Source organism: Pelobates fuscus, chromosome 3, assembly GCF_036172605.1.
Source record: "Pelobates fuscus isolate aPelFus1 chromosome 3, aPelFus1.pri, whole genome shotgun sequence".
NCBI lineage: Eukaryota > Metazoa > Chordata > Amphibia > Anura > Pelobatidae > Pelobates > Pelobates fuscus.
This window is the reverse complement of record NC_086319.1, coordinates 255050667-255066532: the sequence shown is the minus strand read 5'-3', so window position 1 is coordinate 255066532 and position 15866 is coordinate 255050667. Positions and strand designations below refer to the sequence as shown.

General features: G+C 40.5%; 1 protein-coding gene across 1 annotated transcript in view; it reads left to right on the top strand.

Annotated features, from left to right (window-relative positions):
• Positions 1–15866, top strand: part of SND1 (staphylococcal nuclease and tudor domain containing 1) — a 594953-nt gene that overhangs the window by 484783 nt on the left and 94304 nt on the right. Inside the window, exon 17 of the mRNA XM_063448347.1 lies at positions 2511–2699. Coding sequence (XP_063304417.1) covers positions 2511–2699 — 189 coding nt within the window. The remainder of the gene's footprint in view (positions 1–2510; positions 2700–15866) is intronic.

Genomic DNA, 15866 nt, shown 5'->3' with positions numbered 1-15866 from the left:
ATGTTTTGTTTTGTTTTTTGGGTTTTAGTTCCCCATTTTTTTTTTTTTTTCAATACCGATCTGAATCATGGCTGCTCGTTTTAATAATGGTTTTTGATAGACATTTAGAGGGTTAATGCATCTGACACTCTGCAATGATAACCGTAATAGAGGTGTGTTTCCTATCCAGTGACCTTATTACCTTTATATCAGCGTGTCTTCTCTATGAGCAATGGGGAGCTGTGGCCTTTTGTTACAGGATAAAGATTGATTGCCTTACTGTATCTGTGACAAGGACAATAGCTGCTGCTATGTCATGTTTGTTTTGAGCATTCCGATCAGGCCATATTGATTGGTTCTGCTCCCTGGAACACAACTGTCACTACTGTGGATATGAGTTGATTTCCAAACCACTAGCACTACACTGTGATAAACCACAGATGTGCAGGGTTTACATTTTCACCTTGTTCAAGGTGATGTTCTCAGGTGAAGGAGGGTGCACTCATGTGATCATGTGAGATCTTATGGCTGTCATGTGCATGACAGTCCATTTCCAGAGACTTGACATGTTGTTAATCTCCTTGCTTAACAGCAATTTGTTGATTTTGCACCTACACCTGTGTATTTTTTGTAAAGTACTAATGAGAGATTCCTTAATGTGTTTAGTCTGATTCTCTCATGTCACTGTCAGTGTGTTTTTTATTTATTTTTTTAAATTGTTTATTTTTGTGTGCAAAGGTTACAGGCAAGTGTTTATCACCACAACTGCATTAACAATCATCACATTGCTATATGGTTTAAGATTGTAATATGGCAATTGCAGGCACTGAACATTTTTAAATGTATGACATAAGAGTACTATTATACATGCACTGTGTATTATTTAAGATTAACTATTGCTGTTAGTACTCACGTGTTGTCCTATTAAATCAACATGCTCTAGTTTAGTAGTGATTGCCGCTTAAACCTTAACCAGCTCATCTTATGAGTTGTCGCATAAATACTAGCTATAGTAGACAGCTGGTTAGCATAACTGAGGGGTAGGGAATGTATTGCCTGGGGGGCCCCCAGTGCTGGTGCCTGATGTGAGGTATGTCCTCATTGCTAACAAGGAGAGGGCGTCTAAGTGGTAGATTATAAAAAAAATAACGTAAAAGAGTAACACAAAATCACAAAGAAAAACAATGGGTCATCAACAGTCACATATAGAGGCAATATGAGGCATGGGACGATTGACTCAGCAGCAGTTTCGAGTGTCCTGGTCAGCCAATACCCTCCATAGGCATATCATAGTCCCGTTTGGGTTTGGGTGCTCATGTGCAGCTTCCCTGCATGGTGACAAGATACGTCCAGTGATATCGCTGGATTTTCCCGGCTTGTGTTTGCTCTCTGATGTCTCACCCCCGGTGGTCCAAGAGTGCAGGGGGAGCAGTTCCAGTGTAGAGATCTGGCTCGCCCGGCGGGTAAGTTATAGTCCCGGTTGTGGGTCTTTCTTTTAGTTGTGCCTGCGGGCTGCTGCTTGTCCACTGCGGATGCTCAGGTGCTGCTGCCTTGTCTGGCCGTGTGCTCCACCGCTCTCCCAGTCGGTCACGATAGGCCGTGGTTCTCTGGGGCCTTTGATGGGTCACTGCTGATAGGCGATGGGACCTTTGTTGGTTGCCCGCAGGTGCCTCTGTGATTTGGATGGTAGTTCCCGTGCTGTGTGTCTCCATACTGCGGCGTTCGGGGGGGGGGGGGCTCTTTTCTGGTGCTTGTCCATTTTGGGAGTGGAGTCTGCGTGTGCTCGCCAGTGTACTCTTGCGCTGGGTAACCTTTGTTTGCCGTTTTGTCTGAGTTTTGTTTGCTTAATCTCGCTTGTACTGTTCCCATTAGCCGGAGCTGCTGAGGCAAGCGACCTCTCAGCTCTGCGGTCAGGCCCTGCCCCCCGCCAGTCTGTTTTTTAAATCCATGTATGTTGATTTTGTCTTTTTCATTAGTTGTATTAAAACTGCTACCAACTCTTGTTTGGATTATGTACATTATTAGTAAAATTTTGTGTTGGGGTGTATTATTGGGGATTGTGTCCGTAAAGATCCAATTCAGAGATGATCCAATTCAGAGAGTTTGTTTTAGAAGTAAGTATTAAAAAAAAATACTTCACTCCTGCTATGTGTATGGTTTAGTTTGTTTTCAGAGACCTGATTTCTTCTGAATTCTGCAGGTTTAGTATGCAGTATATTTTTTTGGTGCAAATAGTCATTTGACTTACTACAAAGACCAAGAAGCATTTTTTGTGTTTGCATGTTTTAATATGTGCATAAGCTGCAACTTTATTAGTAAAAATGATTTGATTTAATTTTATGTGGCACTTGGATTGGGCCTTGTCATTTGTACTTTGCTCAAACCAGACTGGATTTGGGCTCTTAGCAGCTGCAAGTGTTACAGTTTCTTTCAGTATATTGCATTGTTAATGGAGTACATTCTAAAAGCCAGTGAATTATACATCTATGACCAGCACAGAAGAATAAAACGTATATTTTTTTCTTTCACAGGTAGAGGTAGAAGTTGAAGCAATGGACAAGGCTGGTAACTTCATTGGATGGCTTCACGTGGATGGAATCAACCTGTCTGTGTCTTTGGTGGAACACGCACTGTCCAAGGTTCACTTCACTGCTGAGCGCAGCAACTACTACAAAACCCTCCTGTCTGCAGAAGAAGGTCCTAAACAAAAAAAAGAAAAGGTAAACCACACAGGCAATAAGAATGATAAACATAGGACTAGGAAACATCAGCCACCTGCAGTTGTTGGGCAAACTGGGTGACTGATGCCACCGGAGATTCTATTCTTATAACTAGTGACTGTCTGAATTCCCCACAATTAACACTTTAGTCAATAACATAAAGTGACACTATAGATGCGTTAATTCATCCACAAGACCGATGATCTAGTGAGACGATAGCAGTATTATAAAGTGATTGCCTGGCTTACTGGTTAAACACCTTGCACATAGCAGTGTGTGACTCTGAACCTTCTTTAACTCCATCTTGTGCAGTATTTGAATCTGACAGGATAGGGGAAATCTGCAGTCAGATTCTAATCTCAGCCAAGCTGCTCTTGTGTTGCTAGAAATCCCATTTGAAATGAATGCCTGCTTCAAGCTCTAAACCTGGCTAAATAGGATAAACCCTGCACATGGGAGCCTCCGCTACTGACATTGTGTAAATGCATGATCTTTTTTTTTTTTTTTTTTATTCTAAAATGAGATGCAGCAAACACTTGATGAAAATTAGAAGTATGTGTCCAATAATATCCTTTGAAAGCAGATTCAAACTTATTAAACCGTTTAGTTGTAGCCATTTACAGGGGCACCTACATGTGATACCAATTCAAACCATCACATAGCTTATGTACTGCACTAGACCATTTCATCTAGGGTTGTCTTAACCTCTCCACTTTTACAGCACCTTTTTTCCTAGGCAGTTCAGATTTACTGCTCGGGCATACAAATTGCAGGAATCATTACACGCAGTGTAAAAAAAAAAAAAAAACAGCACTGCACCACACACCTGTAGGAATGTTTCCCAACCAAACCCAATGTCTTAACCTCACAGGGCTCTCCTCTCCAGCCTCTGGAACACACCGATCACTTACACATTACACTGCACATCACTCCTGTAAGAATATTTTCAAATAACACACCTTTAAATCACATTCAACTCATCCCTCAACTGCAAGGCATCCCTGAGCCCAGTTAATAAAAATACATTGAGGTTGATTACAAGTGAAGCTTCCAGTGGTGCAATGTGTCGGCCTGAATAATATTTTGGATTGAACATCAGTGCCACTAACAGAGGTCATCTGCATCTTAAAAAAGCAAAAGATGTACAGGTGGATACAGCTAATGTATGAGTGATCGAAGACTGTCTGCTGAGGGAGCAGGGCACAGGTGTGCACTCATTACTTAGCTGACTGCCATTCGTTCTGATCTGCAGTGCCCTGGAGCCATTTGCACAAATTCTTCCAACACTCCATGGCCCCTCACTCCCGATACAAGCTTCATGCATTATTCTGCCTGTGATTTTTATTTTATTTTTAAACTGAGCAAATCAGCAGTTTTCAGTCTTAGTGCGCAGCGTAGAAGCAAAAACAGGCATGGAGAATTGAGGAAGAAAAATACCTCAAAACGTATCTTTTTTTTATTTTACAAGTAGCAGTTTTTATTAACGGTTTTCTATCAGCTGTGCTAAAGAATTAAACACACACATTTATAGTAATTTGTTTCCTTTTCTCAATCATCGGACAATACATTTCATTGAACTTTAAACTGTGGAGAAATGACATTGTAAAGTTTAGGCCAAAATAGCAGAGCTGAAACAGTAGCCTTATTGGAGAATCAATAGTTAAAATGACACTCCAGGCACCCAGACCACTTTAACTTATTGAAGTGGTCTGGGTGCTATTTCCCATGTTCCTTAACCCTATAGTGGTAAAACTAAGAAATTGCAGTAATTACTATACAGGGTTAACTCCACCTCTAGTGGCTGTCTACCAGACAGCTACTAGAGGGATTTCCAGGTGCTTAGACTTTTGGTCGCCTAAATGACGCTGGACGTCCTCACGCTATGCATGAGTACTTCCAGCGTCCCTGGAATCCCTATAGGAAAGCGTTAAATAGTGCTTTCCTATGGGGAAATCTTATGCGAGTGTGGCCATTGCTGTGCATGCGCATTAGGTCTCCCCCACCGACGTCAGCCTAAGTAGAATGGGCGTAGCCTGACCCATCGTCAAGGGACATTATTTTTAATGGCCTATTTTTTATTTTTTTTAGGGGTTTAACCCCTTTAGCGCCGCGGGAGGGCGGGCACTGTAGGAACCTATAATGCCAGGAAAAATGGCTTTGTTTTTCTGGAACTATAGAATCCCTTTAAAGAATAAATGCCTCTCCCCATGGATAAAATAAGGGGTAATTTAGGCCTCCTGAAGGACGATCTGGCAATGTTTTGACCCAAATTGATGTTGATTCTCGACAACAGAGATGTATTGAGCTTTTTTGCAGAACTAGCCTCAGCCAGTTGTATGCAGTCCCTCTCTTACTACTTCCCAAATGCTCCTCCTCCAAATATAATCAGAAAAACAATTAAAGTGGAACTGTCGCTGTGTTAATGTTGTCTGTTCTTCCTATATTTTTGATGTGTGTTTGTGTAAGGTGAAAAGTTAACTGTAGAAATGTAAACCTCTTCATCCGGCAACTGGACTCCTCCATATTAGCCCTTTGTCAGTCATTGTTACAAACCAGGTCCTCTGCATAAAGAAAGCACAAAGACAGGAGAAGGAAAACAATGTTTCTATTTCTCCTCAGTTGTATCTTTTGTCCTGGCTATACTTGAACTAAGCTGCATCATGTCCTTTGCAAAATCCTCTAATTAAATAGGTTATGATAAATGACATGTGCTTTTGGTTTCTCCTTGGTTTTTAAACAATCCTTTTGTTTTTTTTGTTCAGAACACATTTTAATAAGGGCTTCAAGAAGTGTTGAGACATTCAGGTTAGTGATATGATAGCTTAGTGCCTTCGAATACAGAAAGAAGGCAACTTGACATGGGGAAAGGGAAGTATGTTATAAATTATGTTAAACCATAGTGCCAGTAATCTAAAATTAATAATGAAATAATGATAGTGCCCACATCCGTAAACGTAGTGACAGATCTGAGTGATAATGTGTGTAAATTAAAGGGGGTTTTCAGTGTTTTAATTTTCCAGAGAAGAGATGGTCCCCCTTTAACCCCTTAAGGACCAAACTTCTGGAATAAAAGGGAATCATGACATGTCACACATGTCATGTGTCCTTAAGGGGTGCAGATAAATGTCATTAGTATGAATGTGCTTTTAGGTCTGATTGGCTCAGTGAGGTCTGTTAATTCCAGTTGCCAGCCACTGCCCGTAGATAGTAGCCATCAGTGCCCTAATGCCCGCTCACTTGTGAAAGAGAAAATACTACCTAATAATTCAACATTGTAGATAATCAACATGTTAATCAAATCTGTGTTTAGTGTTAACAAACCAGATATTCACTGTAAATGTGTCTTAAATCATGAGCAAAATAGTACTCTGTATCAAAGATATTACTGCTAAGTTTCGTTTTTACTATAGGTTTTACTTCACAAGGAGTACCATTGTGTATTGGCGCTATGGGTTTTGTGGAGGAGTCTGCTCTCTCTCTCTTCTATATACACCCAGTGAACAGCTTTTAAATATGGTTGATCTTTGAGGATTACTTGTAAATATTTTACATGGGCATCTTTAGTGGTGCAATCCCTGCATTACCTTACAAGCTTCCGAATATATCTGATCAAAAGGCATAACTAGAAACCACAGGGCCCCGGTGCGCAAATTGCCCAGGGCCCTCCTCCCGCTACCCTCCCACCATGTGTCTACCGTCCCCCTCCCATACTTTCCACACCCTCCCCCCACACATGCAAACATATACACATGCAGACACATACAAACCTATACACACACACACACACACACACACACGGACGGACGGACGGTTAAAGGGCCCAGGCCCGCATTACTTAGCCAACGGGACCAGGGGCCTGTAGTTTAAGATTCAGTTTAATAGTACAAGTGATTAAAAAAAAGTCTACATTAGTTTTGTATATTGTGTATGGGTAGGACATGTAAGATGGCATAGACCGTGTTATGATTGCTGTTAGAGCGAGGCTTGGAAAGCAGACACACCTTGATAGTAATTTACAGCGATGGAAATAGACTGATTATCTGATATTTTTTTCTTTCAATAAATAACCTAATTGCAAGATCCAAGACTGCTCTAAATATATGCATATGTACATGCATTAGTATGAAAATATTTACATATAAATATACACTGTCACTATTACCGTAATCTCCAGGCTACTGGTAAATAAACTGTGAATTGTGTCACCTGTACAGTCAGCTAGTAATTGCAAGGTGAATGGTGTAGATCAAAGGCTCTGGGGATAAAACAAGGAAGTCAAACAGAGAAGACAGCTTTTGTTTAAACAAATCTATAATTAGTGGGAGCCAGGGGGCCCAGCATGCTGTCACACTGGCCTCACAGAGGCTTCTGTATCAAACCCTGGGCCACCACTCTGTAAATGCCAAGCAATAATGAAAATAATAGTATTTAAAGATCCTCTCAAGCTAAAGGGAACACTTGGTAAATAAATAACACCCACACACACTGCGGCATCCTTGCAATGCAGCAATGTAGAGTCGGTAGGAGGACTGGGGATTTCAGCAGGCCTGTGCTCTCAGACCAGGGCCTAATTCTGTGTGTGGTTTTGGCAAAATGCATTCATTGTATTTGCTGTGAAAGGAGCATGCTGGCAATATCTTTATCAGAAGATTACTCCTACTTTTGTAAAGGAAATCTATGTGAGTAAATGGGTTTAGGGATACATGCATGTGAAAGAACTACAGTATATGTAAACAGGAAAACAGGATGTCTGAGCTGTACCAAATCTTACACAATGGCACCAGGTTAACACCAGTGTCCCACCTCCCTTAGTTTATTTTTGTGATGCCTCAGTTCTCTGGTACCCTAGAGAAAAATGGTGCCAACTGATAATGTGCTGATTTTGAAATGCCACCCGTTTAACCACATCCATGCCATCACCTGTGCCACCTTCTTACCAAGCAAGATGATATGAAGCAGAGTGCAATTTAGGAAGGCTATTCACGGTCTAAATTAGCTGTGGGTTGTGTTAATAATTTTTATCACATTTTGCATCAAATGCACCCCCCCCCCCCCATGTCCATGTCCATGCGTGCTGTTTTGTGCTGCTCTGTGGTTGTATACACCACATTAACTTTAATGAATGGGTAAGGTAAATTGAAACGTTTGTTGCATTTTACATGAATTGTGTAGGGTGTCTAGACTCCCCTTCTATTAATACTACCCCATATCTTACTGAAAAGCCTTGAAGTTGGCAAAGCTTTTTTAGTTTTATGTAGCAACACTTGTGATATTTACATGTATTAAAGTTATAATGGATTCCTTCTGAGATTCTTACCACTTACGTAATTAGAAACCACAATCATAGAATTCTCCCTAAATAAAATTTCATGTGTGCTATGAGTCCCATCCCATGGAAAGAATTCCACACATTTAATAATAGGACATAATAGTACAGGATATATGTTGTGACAGCATAGGTTAGATGAGTCAAATAAGCAAATTCTTTGTGAGAAAGGTTTGAATGCTTGGAACAGCCAATCAGGAAAAGTGACATGGGCTATTAGCCTAATCAAATGATAAATGGGCAGAAAGAAGACAGTCCTGTTTCTACAAGAAGGTCAGAGATCAAATCTGTTTTGAGTTTTTACAGCAGGTAGGGGAAAAAAAACACAAAAAAGGATCCAATCAGATCTTATCTGTCCTGTCCTATCTGTACCATGTCCTCCTCTACCTTTCAATATGTGCAGTAGCTTCTGCCTTGTATCCTATTTATTTTTCCCTGACATTAAGTGTGTTTTTAGAAATTGCACACTCTCTGATATACGCCTGTGGCCTGAGCTATTAAACCTGCATAGAAGGCATTCAACAACAGGCCTGTTATTTATTTTCCTTTCCCTTAAAATTGAGCCCAGCATTATCTGAAATGAAAGGAAGAGAGGCTTTCTGAGAGAAATGTGATGGGCGGTACACTTTTGACATTTGATATCCCACAAAAATTTGATTATGTGATGCTGATAGTTGTATTTTACACTTTTAACACTTACTGGCATGGTGAGTTGCTTTGTCATGTGCTGTTCTTCTCTGTGTGGTACTTTGTGTTTGCTTTGTAAATTTTTTCTAGAACTCTTTGAGTTATATAATTACCGTATATAAGCCGACCCGAATATAAGCCGAGGCCCCTAATTTTACCCCAAAAAACTGGGAAATCTTATTGACTCAAGTATAAGACTAGGGTGGCAAATGCAGCAGCTACTGTTAAATTTCTTAATAAAATTAGATCCTAAAAAAATTATGTTAATTGAATATTTATTTACAGTGTGTGTATATAATGAATGCAGTGTGTGTTTGTATGAGTGCAGTGTGAGATGCAGAGCCTTGGTGGGGGGTGGGCATTTTTATTATATTTTTAATTATTATAATTGTAATTTTTTTTTGTTATATTAATTTTTTTATTATTATTTTTTATTTTTAATATTTTATTATTTTTAATATTTTATTATTATTATTATTTTTTCGTCCCCCCTCCCTGCTTGATACATGGCAGGGAGGGGGGCTCTCACTCCCTGGTGGTCCAGTGGCATTGGCAGTTCAGTGGGGGGGGGGGGGGGAGGGGGGCTGGCAGAGAGCGCTTACCTCTCTTGCAGCTCCTGTCAGCTCCCTCCTCTTCCATGCTGGTCTGGTCAGCTCCCCTGTCAGCTTACACTGTGTCTTGTGAGAGCCGCACTATGACCCCGCGGCTCTCGCAAGACTTACAGTGTAAGCTGACAGAGGTGCTGACCGGACCGGCGCGGAGGAGAAGGGAGCTGACAGGAGCTGCAAGAGAGGTAAGCGCTCGCTGCCAGCCCCCACAGCCCCCAGTCTGTATTATGGCAATGTAAATTGCCATAATACAGACAATTGACTCGAGTATAAGCAGAGTTTGGGTTTTTCAGCCCAAAAAATGTACTCAAGTATATACGGTATATCCAATTTGCCACTAACCTGGCATCTGCTACTGGGATTCATGTGGTTTCAGCATGCTCTCCTGTAAGCAAGAGCTATCAGGTCGATAAACTAAGTACCATAAATAGATGCACTGCTGCTAAAATCTTACATGCAGTCATTTTAAAGCTATATGGCAGTGATGCCGAACCTATGGCACATGTGCCCTCTCTCTGGGCACACCGCCATAGGTTGCCAGCCACAATAAATAATTTTTTTCTGTTTGTCCGTCCGTGGCTGCACAGCGGCTGTGGACGAAGCTCCTGGGGCCGATGGCCAGAAAAGCACATAGATTTTTCATATGACAATATGGCTGCAACGCTACAGTGCGCAGCGTAGCAACAGCATCCCTTCCCTCCTGCATGCAGTGTGCAGAACACCCCCCATCACTGTACTGCAAGACAGAGCCCAGACAAGACTGTCCTTTCTGCATCTTGAAGTACAGGTAGGGGTAAAGGTGCTTGGGGTACCTATTGAGTTTTAGATTTGGGAGGTGCATTAGTTGGGGAGGGGATCAGCAGTGTATTAGATTGGGGGAGGGGTTCAGCAGTGTATTATAGTGGGGCGAGAGAATCAGCAGTGTATTAGATTGGGGGGAGGGGTTCAGCAGTGTATTAGATTAGGGAGGGGGTTCAGCAGTGTATTAGATTGGGGAGGGGGTCAGCAGTGTATTAGATGGAGGGGATGGGATCCAGCAGTGTATTAGATTGGGGGATGAGGGTCAGCAGTAAATTATAGTGGGGGGGGGGAGATCAGGAGTGTATTAGATGTGGGGGTGGGGGGGGGATCAGCAGTGTATTAGATGTTGTGTTCTTCTTTTAAAACAAAATATGTTAATTAGTTCGGACTGTTAATTAGTATGAGTTGTTTTTTCTAAACTTAATCCTCAGTATTCAGGTTTAATTGCTGTGTTGGCATTTTAAGAAAAAAAGTGGGTTTGTATTGCGGTTTGGGCACTCAGGCTCAAAAATGTTTGCCATCACTGATATATGGTGTCTACTATCAGGATTTGCAGTCGGGTCTCTGAGCCAATGGCTCTATTCAGTTGTGGTTTAAGGGACATATATTTGGCCCTTCTGCTTAATTTTTTTCCAACAGGTGAAATGCAACCTTGTTTATATTAAGTAGAGATTGATTTGATCAGTCAAGAACATTCCACTTCCTGACCCCAACAATCCCATTGTTTGCTTTAGCATTATGTTGGGGATGATCGTCCTTTTTGCAGTACGTTTGTAGACATTTGGCTAGATCTGAGTTTCTGTACATTGTAGAATTCATCCAATTGCTACTCATCAGAAGTCATATTGGCAATAAACACAAGTGAGACAGTTCCTGTAGCCTCATGCATACCCAAGCCATAAAATATACATACATTAAACTGTCTAGTATTTTGTTAATTGTAATATAGAAAACAAGCTAGCTTTCCTTTGCTTTCCCTTGGGCATTTTCATAAATTAGTTCATAGAACAATTCCCTCTTTAGTTAGTTGAAAAATGGAAGCCAGTCAGCAAATGAAATTGACGGACTGTTGACATTACATGATCTTTATGTGCTAATCAGTTATACTTGCTGTCGCTTGGTTAGATGGAAACTGTACTGTTTTCTTTTGGGAAAATTATATTAAAGTTATGTATAGAGAATGTTTGTGATCGTTTATCTTTAAATATGGTTGGAGATTCTCCTGGGAAGTATTGTGCTGTGAGAAACTAGACTTAATCTTGTAATGCCCACAAACAAAACAAGTCCTACATATTGCAGTCGAAGTAGAATCTGTTGTGGTCTGATGAGTGGAAAATTAGATCACATCCCCTAATCATGCATGTAGGCATGGGCGTTTTAGCCGCGAGGCAAACAAGGCATTTGCCTTGGGTGGCATTTTCCAGGGGGCGGCAAAAAATGCCGCCCCCAAATGCCCAGGGCAAATGTCTTGTTAGCCCTGCGGCTAACAGACATGCTGGGCAGGCTGGTTGCAGGGCGGGCTGCTGGTCTGGCGGGCGGCGCTGGCGAGGGAGCTCTTCCCCTGAGCGCTCTGCTCAGCTCCCTCGCGCGCCGCAGAGTGAGGCTGGGAGGCGGAGCCGGAATATTCCTAGGGCAGCACAAAACCAGGATACACCACTGCATATAGCAGAACCATGATAAATAAATCTTTCTGTGCACAAGACTAAAACCTCATAAATCAGCCATTTATTTATTTTTTACTCATTTATACTTCTAAGGCCAAGTTAGTAGTACAGAAGTGGGCCATGTGATTTACCAATTGAACGGTTTCTTTGACGATATTGTACAATATACAGTTGTTGACCCGGCTGGATTTATAAAAGTCTTGCAGCATAAATAAATCTTTATATCCCAGAAGAGGTGGGGATGGGGTATAATTGCTATTGAAGTTATTAGTTGCTGCTTAAATACAAAAAAAAAATGCCTGCCCATCCTTCAGAGTTCTATTTTTAAAATGTATTTATTGAGATGGCATTCTCGTTTGTCTAGCAATATATGGAGAATCTTCCAACAGTCCTTGCATGCTTGTGATCAGTATTACGCTCACAAAAGGAAAGCCTTCTACACTTCTTGGTCCTAAAGCTCTTGGGGGTAATTTTTAAAAAAATGTATTTTGGTACTTCTATAAAGATGTATAGCTATTTGCAGTAATATTTGCTCATAGGTCATCCATCTTACTAAAAAAAAAAGTTAAAATAAATAAATAGCCCAGCCTATGGCTCTCTTCAGTTTTGGTTTAAGGGACATAGATTTGTCCCTCCCTTCTGCAACCTTGCTTATATTAAGTAGAGCGATCGATTTGACATTCCACTTCCTGGCCCTGACTAACTTCTTATTTGCTTTAGCATTGTGTTAGGGAGGATAGCCCTGTGAAGTGAGTTTGCAGACATTTGGCTTGATCCGAGTTTCTGTACATTATAGAATTCATCCAATTGCTACTTATTAGCAGTCATATTAGCAGTGAAAACAAGTTAGCCGGTTCCTATATCATCATGCATGCCCAAGCCATACAATTATATTAATTTTTCATAGTTGAGCCAGTATGCTCAGGATCATAAACACTACATTTCATTATTTTTGCTCTGTACGCAACCACAATAGATTTGAAACGAAACGAAGATGCCCTTGAAATGCAGACTTTCAGCTTTAATTCAAGGGGTTGAACAAAAATTGTATGACCCACTTTAGGAATTGCAACCATTTTCATATATACTCCCTTTATTTCAGGGGTTCAAATGTATTTGGACAAATTAACAGAATCATAAAAAAATAGTTCATTTTTAATACTGTCCAGAATCCTTTGCAGGCAATGACTTCTTTGAAGTCTGGAACGCATGGACATCACCAAATGCTGGGTTTCCTCCTTTGTGATGCTTTGCCAAGCCTTTACTGCAGCTGTTTTCAGTTGTTTGTTCATTATTATTTATTTATGACTTATGTTTTGTTTTCAGCAATTGAAATGCATGCTCGATTGGGTTGAGATCAGATGATTGACTCAGCCATTGCAGACTATTCCACTTCTTTGCCTTAAAAAACCCTAGGTTGCTTACACACTATGTTTTGAGTCATTGTCCATCGGTCAAGTGAAGTGCCATCTAATGAATTTTTGCTGAGTCTGAGCAGACAATATATCCCAAAATATACACAAATAGGGAATTCCTGTTAGGGAAAAAAATGGCACAACATAGTGCAAAACTGTGTTTATATTGTTTAGATGTATGTCAAATGGCCACTCACAATTGTAAGAAGTAAAAAAAGCCTTCAATATGTTTTTGTAGATGCAGGTCTGTTGGTGATCTTGAATTTTCAGTGTCTCAGAATGAGAAGAAACAGCAAAGTATCCAAATTATAAGGCAACCAAGATAAAGTGCACAATGCAGATTTCTTAACTTACATTCAATTTATCATGAGCGGGTATGGATATCAGCATGAAAGATAGTCCTACGCATTTCATCCCGTTCAGCAATCTTTAAAAACAATTACAAAGTGCATATATTCCACCTCCCTCCCAAAGTTCTTAAATACCCTTTTCCTGGCTTCTATGCCTCTTCTGATAAGTCCTCCGTTCTCCGTTCAGGTGTTTTCAATAGCTTCTCCTTTTACTTCCTGGTTCCGGCTTTCTGACGTCACCAAGACTCCACGTGGTGGCGTCTTGCTTTCCACATGTGCGTCCCACCGCTATTTATCCGGGTCTTTTGACATACACCTAAATCATATAAACACACAGTTTTGCACTATGTTGTGCTATTTTTTCCCCTAAGAGGATATTCCCTATTTGTATATATTGATTATTTTTGAAGATTATGCTGAGGATATCTTCGGGTTTATTATCCTTAAAGGGAAGTGTATTTATTTATTCATTCACTTTGTATAAATTACAGTATCAATTGTGCTTGGATCCCTTTATCAAGTTGTGGAAGGCAATATTGTATTATAAAATGTATCCCAAAATACAGAATTTATCAGGCGGCTTCTGCCTTCTGTCACATCAATAAACACTAGTGACCCAGTGTCATTGAAAGCCATGCATGCCCATGCCATTACAATACCTCCACCTTGTTTTTACAGACGACGTGCTATGCTTTGGATCATGCGCTGTTCCAAGCCCTCTCCATGTTTTTTTCTTCCCATCATTCTGGTACAGGTTGATCTTTCCACAACTGGGATGGCTTGTTTAGATATTTTTTTTTACATAGACTAATCTGGCCTTTCTATTGTTGAGGCTGATGAATGGTTGTGGTGAACCCTCTGTATTTGCTCTTGTGAAGTATGATCTTTATATTAGACTTGGATAATGATATGACAACCTCCTGGAGAGTGTTCTTCACTTGGCTGGATGATGTGAAGGGGTTTTTCATCCACCACTGTTGTTTTCTGTGGACATCCAGGCCTTTTTGTGTTGCAGAGCTGACAAGTGTTTTTTTTTTTTTCTTGTTTTTTTGTTTGTATTCTCAGAATGTACCTATTGATTTGGCACTTCAAATGTTCCTGCTGTCGCTCTGAATGTTTTTTTTTTTGTTTTTTTGTGCAGCAAAAGGATGCTCTGTTTCATTTGCATTGATCAACTCCAGACCTTTTACCTGCTTAATAAAAGTAGAAATAATGAAGGAATAGCCCACACCTGTCCATGAAACTGCTTGAAAGCAAGGGGGTGCTACATATTAAAGAGCTGTGAATCCTAAACCCTTCCTCCAGTTTGGATGTGAAATTAAAGCAGAGATACTGCACTTTAAACTCCTATTCATTAGTTAACAGTAACTTTAATTTGTTTTGGTAAAATGCGGAAATAGCTGAATGTGCCAGTGTCCAAATATTTTCAGACCTAACAGTATCTCATCACTATGCCATAGATCCCACTTCAACAAGGGGCCCATGCACAGAAATCCTTCCTTACACCTTACTTATAGTGCATGCTGATAAGATTTCACGTAATAGTGTCTGGCAACATATACGGTAATTTGAACTCCCTATTACAGACGCCTGTGAATGGATGGATTGCTGAAGAAGCTTGCACATAAGTTACCTGTTCTTACGCAGCCACTACCAAAGAAGTGTACTAGGTGTCCTGTCTTATCTGAGACTCTGCACAAAGATGGCCTGCACATATCAATTGGTTGCATAGTCTATATGTGTGGGGTCTACCTCTGTGCTGATGAAAGTGTAATCTCTGCTAATTTGTGAAATGTGTAAATGGATATTCATGCTCTTTGCCCTCGTGCCATTTTGAGGTTGTTAAAGTCTAAAGTGTGTGCTGTGGGTGTTTTTTCTTTTGTTCTTGGTATTTCTATAGCACCAATTTATTCCGCAACACCTTAGAATATTATAAAAGGAGGAGATTTAACAATAAATGAGAAAATTACAAAATATTGCAGGAACAATAGGTTGAGGACCCTGCTCAAACAAGCTTACAGTCTAGAGGAGTGGAGTATAGAGATAGGAAGGGCCTCAAGTGGGATAGCAAAGAAACAAACAAACAAGGTGGGAAAGTAGTAGAACTGGAGGTGAATGTTAATTGTGGCTTTTTAGGAGAGAGCGAGAGACAGATTTGTGAAATAGAAGTTATTCTGGGAGGCCATGAACATTTCTGAAGATATGAATTTTGAGGGACTTCTTAAACAATTGAAGACTAGGGGAGAGTCTGATGGGGCAGGCTGTTCCAAAGGAAATGAGTCGCCCTTGAGAAGTACTACAATTAGCAGTGAGGTG